Here is an 11593-nt window from a genome sequence, read left to right on the forward strand (position 1 = left end):
AAAACCAGAGCAGTCTCGCAGGGGAAAGCCTGAGAAGCTCCGACCCGCAGCCAGGTCGCCCTGGACACCCTTCTCCCGTCATGCCGTTTGCCCCCACTTGGATCCGCCGAAGCAAAGGGGCCGGGCCGCCTCTTTCGGACGGCCTCGAGGCCTAGGCGCCAAGGGAGGGCCCCGGGCCTTTCTCGTCCACCACGTACCTGGGGCCACACGCGGCTCTGGGCGACGCCAGACGGCAGAGCTCCCGGTCTCCACGCTTCCTTCACGGTGGTCCTTCCGGACGCAGCCCGGCGAGGGTTGCCGTCAGCTCCTTTGTCCGAGGGAAATGGTTCACGCCAGAAACTTATCAACTCTCGTGCACTGCATTTAGTGCGCTCAGCTTTGCCCGTAGGCCCATCTCGGGCTCGGGAGGCACCGGGGTCGACCCGAAGCCTCGCGAGGCCTCGAACTCGCGTGAGGAGATCACTGCGCGGCTTCTCACTTCCGGCCTGCGGGCCGCGCGACTCCAGGCTCGGCATGCGGAGTCGGACGCCGTGTGGGTGCGTGCTGCCTAGGCTGTGGGGCGACCAGGGAACTGAACCCAAGCCTACTGAAAAGCGGACGCGTCCCAAAAGTGGGGATCCCGCCGACTGAGCGCGAGTTGAGAACCTCCTGGAAGAGTTATCTTCCCTTCCCCCACCACGAGACCCTTCCGCCATTCAAAGTCACACCAAAACCCATTATTCTCCATATCACATACTGAAAATGATTTTATTTTATCCATTTACATTTGATATAAACTTGTCCGGAAAAGTCAAATAATATGCTTTATATTAGCTCAAACATTTATTAAGAAAACCAGATTCCATAAATAAGCACAGACAATAAGTTAAAACATATCACAAATTGACCAGTATGTAACAAGAATGCTTTATCTACACAAAACATCCTATTTCACATGTTTGTTCATTCTTCGAAAGCGCTTCTGTTCTCTGGGTTTGGATTTGACCAGCACATGCAGAAAGAGCTGATTGTGTTTTCTCTGTACAAAGTTGCAGGGTTGTAGATGTCCGAGTGCACCCATCGGCGGCCAGCAGGGGCCGGGGCGGGGTGGGGGTGGCCGAGGGGCACGAGGAACGACAGGACGACCACAAAACAACCAAGGGCACAGAGCAGCGAGGAGAGAGGAACGGAAAAAGGAAGCAAACGAACCCCAGTCCTGAAGGATCCAGAAAAGAGATGTGGCTTTTGCTTTTACAAAAGGAAAATTTTCTTACATGTTTATTTTATTCTTCCTTATAAAGACTTATCAAAATGGGTAAGATCACCTCTTCATCACATGACTGCTTTAGTCTACTCCAGCCACCCAATCCACTGTTATGTTCCTCCTGAGAAGCCTTCCCTCAATACCCGCACACAGTTGTGCTTAAGAAAATAAAAAAAAGATAAAATAAAAGCGTTCTTTTGCAAGCCAGTACAGGGCTGCATGGATGTGACTGGGTACACAGGGCAAGGAACGGGTGGTGGGAGAGGAAAGAAAGAAAGGAGTACGGAGCAAGAATACAAAGATAAATCAAATTGTGATCTGTTGGGTCCTCAGATGAGGCGGTTGGTAGTAGATGCTTGTCCTCCTTTAAGACAAAAATCCCTAACATTGTGCTGTCCCTTGAACACGTCCGTGTGTGACCTAGGTGCACTGTGTATGTGTGTGCGCGCGCGTGTGTGTAGTGTCTGAGAGTGAGCGAGAGTGCGAGTGTGTGTGTTTCTGCCCACAAACCAGTCCATTGGTGTCTGATTTCAGATCCTGAGTCTACTCCCTGGTAAGTAAAATAACGGGAAGGATGCTTTTTGCAGGGCGCGGGAGGAGGGGCGTGAGGTGCGGGCAAAGAAGGGACCGGACGGGAGGCGGTGGGCGAGGGGGCCGCAGGCGTCGTGTAGAAGGTGTGGATGGGAATGCAGCCAGTCAGAAGGCCGTGAGGAGGGCGCGAGCACGAAGAGTGCGAGCGGGAAGGCCGGGGGTAGCGGGAAAGGGTGGGGTTAGGCGCTAGAGACGGGGAGGAGGGAGGAGCCGGGTGAGATGGGGAGGGGGGCTTTGGGGAGGCTGGCGGGAGCGAAATCAGGCGGAGGGGTGGCCTCGCAGGCTGGGGCTTGGGGTGAGCCCGGGAGAGTGGAGGACAAGGGAAAGGACCAAGCGAGACTTGGCAGAGGCCTGGAGGGGGAAGGAGCAGGGGGCCGGGGCCGGGGCCGGGGCGGGGCGCCCGGGCACTCGCCGCCAGGGCCTCGGGGCGGACCTGGGGGCGGGGCCGGGGGCGGAGCGGGCCGGGCGCGGCTGCATTAAGTGAAGCTCATGGAGACTGTGTGCTCTAGCGCCTTGCGGCGGAGGGAGGCGATGCTCGTGCCCCGCCACACGTCGCTGCTGTCCGGGGAGCTGCAGAGCTGGGGCGAGCCGGAGACGTTGCTGGGGCCGGGGAGGGAGGCGGGCACCATGCCGGGAAAGGCAGGCTGGTAGAGGTGCGACTGCAGCCCCGCGCCGTTGGAGCCCGCCAAGCTGTTGGACAGGCCCATGGAGTTGGGCGGCGGCCCGGCCGCCAGGCTGCACTGGGACAGCGACTGTGCCATGGCTTGCTGCCTGCCCAGCGCCGGCGGCAGCGGCAGCTGCGACACTCCCGGCATGGCGGCCGCCGCCCAGCGGGTGTCGTTGGCATGGAAGGAGCACAGGCTGTCGCCCATGGCGGCGGCGGCGGCGGCGGCGGCCGACGGGAACTGAGGCAGGCCTGGCGTGGGCAGCAGCGTCCCCGGCGCACGGAACACGTTGGTGGTCTTCTTGCGCTTCTTCCACTTAGCGCGCCGGTTCTGGAACCAGACCTGGAGCGGGCAGGGCGGGAAACACACAGGGCGCTGTTAGCCGGCGGGCGGGCCAGGAGGGGTGGGGGCTTGAGCCCTAGAAACCCGCGTCAGGTCCACCCACTCAGCTCCAGGCCGAATAAGTGCCATCGGCCCGGCACGCCCCCCGCACCCAGCCGGTGACCCTGGTTCTCCACCAGCTGGAATCAACCGGCGCCCCTTGCATCCACCGGGCGCCAACTCCCGGGGTCCTGAGTGATCGTGCCCCGGAGCGCTTACACACGGTGCAAACATACACCATGCGCAGTATTCACCACGCCCCTGCACGCTGGCACCTTCTGTTCGCTGCTTAGATGCACAGGTCTGCAGGCAGGCATGTGTCAAGGCTGGACCCACAGGTGTACAAATGAAGATAAACTTGCGTACCCATGTGGCTTAATAGCGTGCCTTATAACAATGATGGGGTATAGAATTTTCTGAAACGCTGTAACTTTGGAAATTGATGAAGGGCCGTGGATGACATAGCCAGTTCCAAAATCGAAAGACAAAGGAGAACCCCTAACGCCATGGATGACAGAGCAGAGAGGTTAATATACTGATCCGTGTGGGAAAGCGAGCGCCACTGAGTTAGTGTTGTTTGGGTCGCCACCGTGACTTCTGATTCGTAGCGACTGGTACTGCTGCCACAAGTCCGTGCCTCGTTCTCAAGCCCCTCTAAGGGTACCTTTATCTGGGCTGTGCAAGTGTGCTGGAACCTGCTGCCAGAGCCCGAAGCCTCAGGGCCTTCAAATCTATTATTTTCAGGAACTTACTGAGGATCCCAAATAACAAGGCCTCCAATTCCCTCAGCCCCACCCCACCCCTCGTTTCATCTATAAACTAAAAACAAATTTTCTGACCACTACAAACCAAAAGAAGTCAAGTGTAAAGCTCACACTAGGTATGAATCAAACTTAATTTTGCTTAGACAAACCCAGATGTCTTTTTAAAGGAGATGTGTTTTATAAAATATACTCCAAAGTGAGCCTATTAGTTCTTTCTTAACAGTGACCCTGGAAGTTCAGACCTTACCAGACAGATTTGTCTATGAATGTCAAATTCACCACCACAGGGGAAGGAAGGGTTCTTCCTGAAAGATATCAAGTAAACTGCCTGACCAAGATAACATCCCCTTGCCCCATATTTAAATTTGATCTTCTTATTTTTAAAAAAATGCCAGCATGCCCACTTGGCAGGCTTACAGTTCAACATTAGTCAGTTGGAGGCTTACTATGCATAAACATAAATGATGTGGGACACAGCTCAGGTACTGATTGAATTTTCTCATAATTTGGCCAACGCAATTTGACCACCATATTCATGGCCAAAAGGTAAAGCGTTAATCCAAGCTATTTAGTGTTTATTCTGCAAACTAAAACATCATGAGTATGAGTACTTTGACCGCCTTTCCCGGTAAACCGGCTATGCACAATGGTTTGTTCACACCCGTGCACTCTCTATTTACCAATGTGAACGGCATTGTAATCTAGAATCCTCTCCCGCTTTTGGGCTGGCCCTGGCCTTTCTACCCCATCGCCCACCACCTTATCTTTCTCTGGTTTCTACCCCACTTCCCATGTTTCCGCCTACTCCAGTGTCTGGATTGGGTAAAGATGTTGGGTCCTTTCCCTGCTAAAGCCCCTTGAGCTGGTGGCACGGCGGATTAATGAGGCAGCAGAACCCTAGGTGGAGGCTGGGATCAATGCGGAAGGCCGCGGATTGAGCTGTTAGCGGCCTTCTGCGGAGAGCAACCCGCAGGAGCCCAGGAAAGCATAGCGAGGAGACCTACTGCCAGAGGTCGCTTTGCATTACCCATCCAAGGCTGGACCGGATGGAGCCCTAGACAAGGGACGGTGTCTGTGTCCAGATGGTCCCCACACCTCACACTCCGCACCCGGATACATTTTGAAAGATATCTATGAAGAGCGGTTCCTAGCACCCTGCTAATGTCAGTGAATCCCGAAACGTTTGAATGTTTGGGGCGGGCACGGGGTGGGGGACTGGGGAAAAAAGCAGAAGAAAGGGGGGAGAAATTGCCCCGAAGAATCTCAGTGAAAAACACGCCTGCCAGAAAGGTTTCTGAATCTCAGGCCCAAGCGGAAAAGAACAGCTGTTGAAGAACTAAATATTATAGAAATAATCGAAAAATCGTGCTCAATTATGTTTGAGGGTTAGCAGTCAAATGATGGCTACAAAATTTTTTATGTTTCATGGCTTACTGGGGTTGGGAAAAAAATCTGCATGGGGTCTGAGCACGTTCCAAGCTATGATGCATATGTTTTTAAAATGTGAATGTTTCCACTTGAAAACTAGAGCATGACAGATTAAAATGCAGGTAAAACCTAAGGGAGATTTTGAGAATGCACAGATGACAACTCCAGGAAATATATTAACCGCGGCCATGGCCAACTTTGTACTCAGTTTGAAATGCAGCTCTTTTCAGAAAATGCTTAATACAACAGTGAGAATCTAATGGAGGTTGGAATTTAAAAATCCACTTTCATGATATCTGCTGTTACAGTAATATAGACATACTGTAAATGTATTTTAAAATATATAGCCCGTTTAATTCCCCATCTATAAATGGCTCAGAAATAGAGAAAGAGAGGGAGAAAGAGAGAATATTACTTTTTTCCCCCTCGAAGCAAATGCTTTATGAAGATCTCATTGGAATCCAGCAAATGATTAATGTGAAGATTTGGGAGGAAATCTGGGGAGCTGTATTAAAGCCTAGATCTCAGGTTCATTTCGATCAGCCAGCCGTGAACTCTGGGCCGAATTCATTACACTTTAATAGTGCTGGGAGAGGAAGAAAATGCAATTTCTCATTCCATTAGAAAACTAGAAAATACTCTTGGCTTGTCCCCCTATTAAGATGTGGCAGGTGACAGGGCCATTCTGGGGGACACGGTCAATGGAATTACAGCACATTATTTTTGTTCGTATAAAATATTGAAAGGCAAGCCTGGCTGTGCAGAAGTTATTTCACTGATTTGGTTTTTATGTAAATAAAATATTGAAAGTTAATTAATCCGTGCTAGAGACTAATGATTATGCTTATTATATTGCATTTGATCGCGTAATTTGCATGATTCTCGCATTGCTGCTTAATAAGCCATTCCAGGTTATAAATAATTCTGAAATTGGTTTCTAATAATGGCATGCTATAAAAGGAATGGTTTTATTATACTAGCCAGAAAAGAGGAGCGATATCAGACATGGAATTGGCCTCCGTGTGAGTAGAGGTGCTTTAATAAATACTTAAAAGTATGATATATGCCAGATATAGATAAAAATAAGTATTTTAGATCATTTAGTCTAGAATCAAAAAGTATCTTTAAAAACATACAATTGCAATAAATTAAATGTTTAGATCATTTTTAATCAGTGCAGTGGCCCCACGTACTGAAAAGAATGTGTGGCAATCTGTTAACTATAAAGAAAACTATGAAGTACTCATCATATAAGAACATAAACCAATTACTATTTAATTTGAATTTGGTCAAGGAGCAACGATACAATGAATTACGAAGTAAATACATTTTACATAAATTATTTTTGCATTACGTTACATAATGTTAATCATTTTGAAATGTTAATTAAGAAGGTTATGTTGATCTGATTACTTTTTAAACTATGGAACATTATTTTTAAAAATATTGAAATTGCCATTCTATTAAATTGTTCCTATCAGCAGCATCAAGCTATTATCTTTGGTTGAACATTATGTTAGAACAATTAAAGTACTTTGTCTCTATTCTTCTTGATTATTCTTTTGTGTACTTCTTGAAAATAACTGTTTCTATTACATAGTTTGTGTTTTATTTCATTTACAACTTTTTATATTAAAAGAATCACTGCCATTAACCTTTGGAAGACCTAATAAAGTTTAATAGACCTCATTTTCTTTTTTCATAAAGTCAGTTGTCCAATTATATTTTATTTGTGGTTCTAAGTTCTATTTTAATTCAAACTAATTACTAGTAAGCCTAGGTTAAGCAACAGCATTTTAGTCTTTAAAATAAAAATTATTATATAGCATTTCTCTTGAGTGACAAAAAATTTATGAATTTTGAACCGACAGGATTTTAACAAGCCAGTACTATTATTAACGGTAATGGAAATATTGAAATTGTATATTTCTGTTAAGGTTTGAACTCAATTTCAAAAGATTTAAAAGAGGTGTGAGGTAAAAAAAAATTTAAGAGCACTAGTAATATATTTCTGCACAATGCAATTAACATGCCTTTGATGCTTAATTTCAATGGCCCATGATTCAGGGCTTCCAGAGTTCACTAAGGAAATCACCCAGACTTACATTGAGTAAAAATGTTAATCTATGTTATACCCTGAATATTGCTATATTAATTTGACCACTTTAAGTCCCTAATGACATTTTTTGCTGACTATTTAAAACAGAAGCATATGCTATTTTTCCAGGTTAGACTATCTTTAAAATGCAGAATGGAGACAGAAAAACTCAACACCGTGATTAAGGACACTCTTGTCTCTTCTTAGATCAAATGTAAAGTAACTGAGATCTTTAAACTTTGATGTTTAAAATTTGTAAAACGAAGATATTTAAAATTTGTAAAAGCAGCTAGAGCTGAGATCAACACCCAGGGTAAGGAACAGAAAATACCACGTCCAAGACAGGAAAGGAAGGTTTTCAGAACCCTGGATAGCTCAAGACTAAGCACGCGTCTTGGAATTTCACCTCCAGCAACTGTCCATAAAATATTTGACATAATGTTTTCATTCTTCTAAAAAGCAGAAAAAATCCGAGATGCATTGGACTTATACTTTTATTCCCCGATTTTCAAAAAACGTACAGGTGTGGTTTTCTAAGTCACATGTAATTTACAACTTGGAGGGCGGTTGGATGAGAAAAAGGGTTCAGTAATGATTTTGTCTACTGCCGGTCAATCTTTCCTGCCCCAAATGTCCTTTCTTCAAATCGGAGATCTACAAGAAAGCCCTCTTTTCCCCAACTCCCCAAGTTACCTTAGGGAAAACCAGGACTTAGAGTCTGTGGGAGATCGCTCCAGCCTCTCCCAGCGCATTGGTAGGCCGCCAAGTTCAAAGCCTTTGTAAACATCAAAGCTAGGGGTATTTTGCCTGAGAGCGGCAGGAGTGTGATATGAAGGAGAATAGAGCTACACCATAAAACCCAGGTGTAGATCTTTTTTGAAATGTGCCCATTTCGCCTTGTTTTCTCCCTTTTCATGTTTTCTGTATAATTGTTGCATTCTCCCATTTATCCAGACTCTTAACACAAACTCATTAGGGGTAATGAAATACTTGTCAATTACGCGAGCTGGAGTGGAATCGCGTGCTGGACTTAGCCGCCTGGGAGACACAGAAGGTGGGAGACCCGGAGGTTCCCTTCTCAGGAGGAAGGAAGGGACCTAGCAATTGAAGGACGCCGGCTTTGCTTTTGAGGAGTTTCTGCGGGGATGTGGCTATACTGGCAGGAGATGGGGGCACTGTCTGTCCATCGATGGGGCCAGTTTGCGGGCAGAGGAGCTAACTTGACCCAGGAAAGCATAGGTAGAGGAAGCGCAGCCCAGGATCCCTGCAAGGGAAGGAAAGTCCCTGCTTCCTTTGCCCAAGTCCACCCGGCCCCTCCTTGTCTTCTGCCCTGGCGCCCAAGCCCAGCGTACCTGCACTCGGGACTCCGTCAGCCCGATACGCAGCGCCAGCTCCTCGCGCATGAAGATGTCGGGGTAGTGAGTCTTGGCGAAGCTCCTCTCCAACTCGTTGAGCTGCGCCGGGGTGAAGCGCGTCCGGTGGCGCTTCTGCTTCTGTTGGCCCTGCTGCTGACCTGCTTGGCTGGGGTTCGGGCCACCTTGGGGCCCCGGCTGCTTGTCCGGGTCCTTTGAGCTCACCGCCAGAGAGGCCGGCGTAGAGCCCACTGTGGTGATGTCCTCCCCGGGCAGCAGAGTGGCTCCCTCGACTGGGTCGGAGTTGGGCGCTAGGTCCCCCGGATGGCCCCCGGGGTCGGAGCCCCCCACGCCCAGCCTACACTTCACCGCCTCCCGGTGGCCCAGAAGCTCGGCGGCATCTTTCATACCTGAGGAGGCAAGGGGATGGTGGTCACTACTGTCCTGGCCATGCCAGGAGGGACTGTTCTCCCCGCGCGGTCCTTTTTCAGCCCCATCCTCGGCTCCCTCTGAGCCCGCGGTCGCCCTACGGAGCAATCTCCCGGGATGCTCAGCTGGGTTCCCCAGGATTTGAACAGCCAGGCTGTAATACCGGCTCCCGGCCCTTTCCCCTCTCTCCGCCGCGGGGTCCCGTAGTAAACAGCACATGCTTTCTTCTCTCCCACAATGAAACACTCCCAGTCCCGGCAATGAAACATGCCTCGGAGTCCCTTTCATGAACCGAACCCCTGGTGCCCCAGGAACCCGAGAGCATATCCTTCGACCAGGAGGGAAAAAAGAAAAGAAAAGAAAGAAGAAAAATTAAACGGTTCTTTCGTTGCTGCCCCACCTGCGCTTAGGCAGCCTGACGAACTCTACCTCCGGCCCTCAGCTGATTCCCTCTCACTTCCTCGGAAGATGAATAAGTCTCCAAGCTTTCCACCTCCCGAAAGCAACCCAAATCAGCTCCGCCTCCCCCTCAAATCAGAGAAAGTGTTTGGAAAATGGAGTCACATCCATCACCAAAGATTCCCAAACCGGAAACCCTGAGCCCAGTAACCCAGACAGCATTAAGGAAACTCAAGCAAACTCTCTAGACATAACAGTGAATCAAGCTTTAGAGAATTCAACTTTTCTTTCCGGAGAAATAAAAGGCGCGTTCCTCTCGGCCATTGGCAATGACGAGTCCCTTTGCAGGCCGGATGCCCGTCAGGATGAATCTGGCTTTTCTCCTTTCTCAATGAGCACACTTAGCAAATCCGCTTCTACTGCAGCGGCTTCTCCTTCAAGACCGATTTTTACAAATTCAACCATACTCAGACGAGGAAGAGAGAAAGAGGTAGTGGGGAGAGAGGAAGAGAGGGAAAAAGAGAAAAAAGAAATCTCAAATTAACGCAAATAGGAGGGGAAAAGAGAGAAAGAAAAACGCCTCCAAACAAATTATCACGGGGTAGGTCGTTCCCTTAAAAAAAATAATAAGGGGGAGGGGGAAAGAGAAAATAAGAAAAGAAGTAACAACATTTCCCAACTCCTCTGGATCTACATATTCCATAGATTTTTTAAAAAGACGATGTTAAATCAAATTAAACTTTAATGCAGCACAATTACTTTTAAAGAAATTAGTCCATTTAGGGCACATTAAGGTAAAATAAGGAACAAATTGACAATTTCCTGCCCGGGCTTCTCCTGGCTGCCTGGGCGAGAGACGCGCACTCACCTAGCCTGGCGTCCAGGAGGTCGGCGTGAGACAGCATCGCGCACCGCTCCAGGGTGAAAGATGTTCCCCCCCAAATTTTAGCGGCTTTAAGTTATTTAAAATAGATATAAGCTATAAGCTATACGATATAGATATATATAGATCACCTAAATGAAAGAAAATTCGGTTTGTGGTTAAAAAGGGGGCTTCTTGCATTATAATGTCCTTTAGAGAGATGGGGAGGTGCTTAACAGTTGAATGAACCCGTGAGCAGCTTGGCGAGGGGACCAATCAGGAGGGCAGCCTGCAAATGTCAGCGCCCGGAGAGTCCCCCACTCCGCCCGCCCGCTCGCGCCCGCCCGAGGAGGCGGCGGCGGCGGCAGCCCCGGCGGCTCCAGCCCCGAGCAGCTGCTAAAGCGGCGGCAGCCGCCTTGCCCTCGCCCTGGGCTTCTCTGCCTGACCTCCGATAGTTCTTCCCTGGGATTTCCTCCAGGCACACCTTTCCTTCTCCTTGTCCCGCCCTGCTCGCTCCAAAGGCGCAGCTCTGTCTCGTTGAGCTAGGGTCTTCCTGGTGCAGAGGCAGGGCAGGGGACAGAGCAGGGCATGACCCCCTGGTGACCCGAGAGTAGCCCCCACCAGCGCGCTGGGCAACACTGGCCTGCCTCTGGCGCAGGCCTGCCGAGCCCGAGCACAACAAGGGCACGCCGCGCCCTCTAGACCGCGCCTAGACTTCGCTGCCGCCCAGCAGGCCTGCGCCTAGGGTCCAGACGCCCTGGCTGGGACCCCGGGCCTACAGAGTCCCAGCCCCGCGGCAGGGCCTAGAGAGCAAAACAGGAGTCGACTCCCCCGGCGCTGCCAGGCCCCGACGTCTGCTTCAAGGACCCGTGCGCGGTGCCGATTCTTGCACTTTGCACCTTTCGAGCCCTGCTGCTCCGCCTGGCCGACGCTTGCATCCTGGCCCACAGCCCGCTCCTTTGGTCAAAGTTTCTGAGTTCAGCTCGGCTCCCAACTCCACTTTAGACTGTAAATAAAGTTAAATGCTCTTTATTTTCCTCTCGAATATGTTAAACTACTTGAACAATTTAAAGTGCTTTGCACAAGTGAAGCGAACCATTTCTAATGTTCTGATTTTTCAGAGCCAGCCAACAACAAAGTTTAGATTAGTAATATATTTCTAACCAGAGTAATTTTCAAGATCATTAGGCATTTATGTAATTAGTGCCAAATCTATAAGCTTTTATTACGATTATTAGAGTAAAATCAGTATAAATTTGTACTAATTTACTACTGTTTAGACTTGGCTGTCAAGACCGGAGGTTCTTATTGTAGATGATAACTGAGGAAATTAAGTGCAAAATTCTGTACCATTTCTGATCTGCTCCTAAACAATCCGTTT

At 49.1% G+C, this 11593-nt stretch overlaps 1 protein-coding gene across 1 annotated transcript; it reads right to left on the bottom strand.

Moving 5' to 3' along the window:
- Window positions 1-2310: 2310 nt before the first annotated feature.
- Window positions 2311-10255, bottom strand: OTP (orthopedia homeobox). The gene is made up of 3 exons (XM_068533533.1): window positions 10219-10255; window positions 8523-8932; window positions 2311-2841 (listed from the first exon to the last, which is right to left on the bottom strand). The coding sequence occupies exons 1-3, from the start codon at window positions 10253-10255 to the stop codon at window positions 2311-2313; spliced, it is 978 nt and encodes a 325-aa protein (XP_068389634.1).
- Between the last annotated feature and the right edge of the window lie 1338 nt (window positions 10256-11593).

This window comes from Eschrichtius robustus, chromosome 2, assembly GCF_028021215.1.
Source record: "Eschrichtius robustus isolate mEscRob2 chromosome 2, mEscRob2.pri, whole genome shotgun sequence".
In the NCBI taxonomy this organism is placed as follows: Eukaryota; Metazoa; Chordata; class Mammalia; order Artiodactyla; family Eschrichtiidae; genus Eschrichtius; species Eschrichtius robustus.

Excerpts from the sequence above, each read along its gene's own strand:
- OTP (XM_068533533.1), bottom strand. The coding sequence starts at position 10,255 with ATGCTGTCTCACGCCGACCTCCTGGACGCCAGGCTAG. Across the intron at positions 8,933-10,218 it reads CCTCCTGGACGCCAGGCTAG|GTATGAAAGATGCCGCCGAG; the intron begins GTGAGTGCGCGT and ends TTGCCTCCTCAG. Across the intron at positions 2,842-8,522 it reads TGACGGAGTCCCGAGTGCAG|GTCTGGTTCCAGAACCGGCG; the intron begins GTACGCTGGGCT and ends TGCCCGCTCCAG.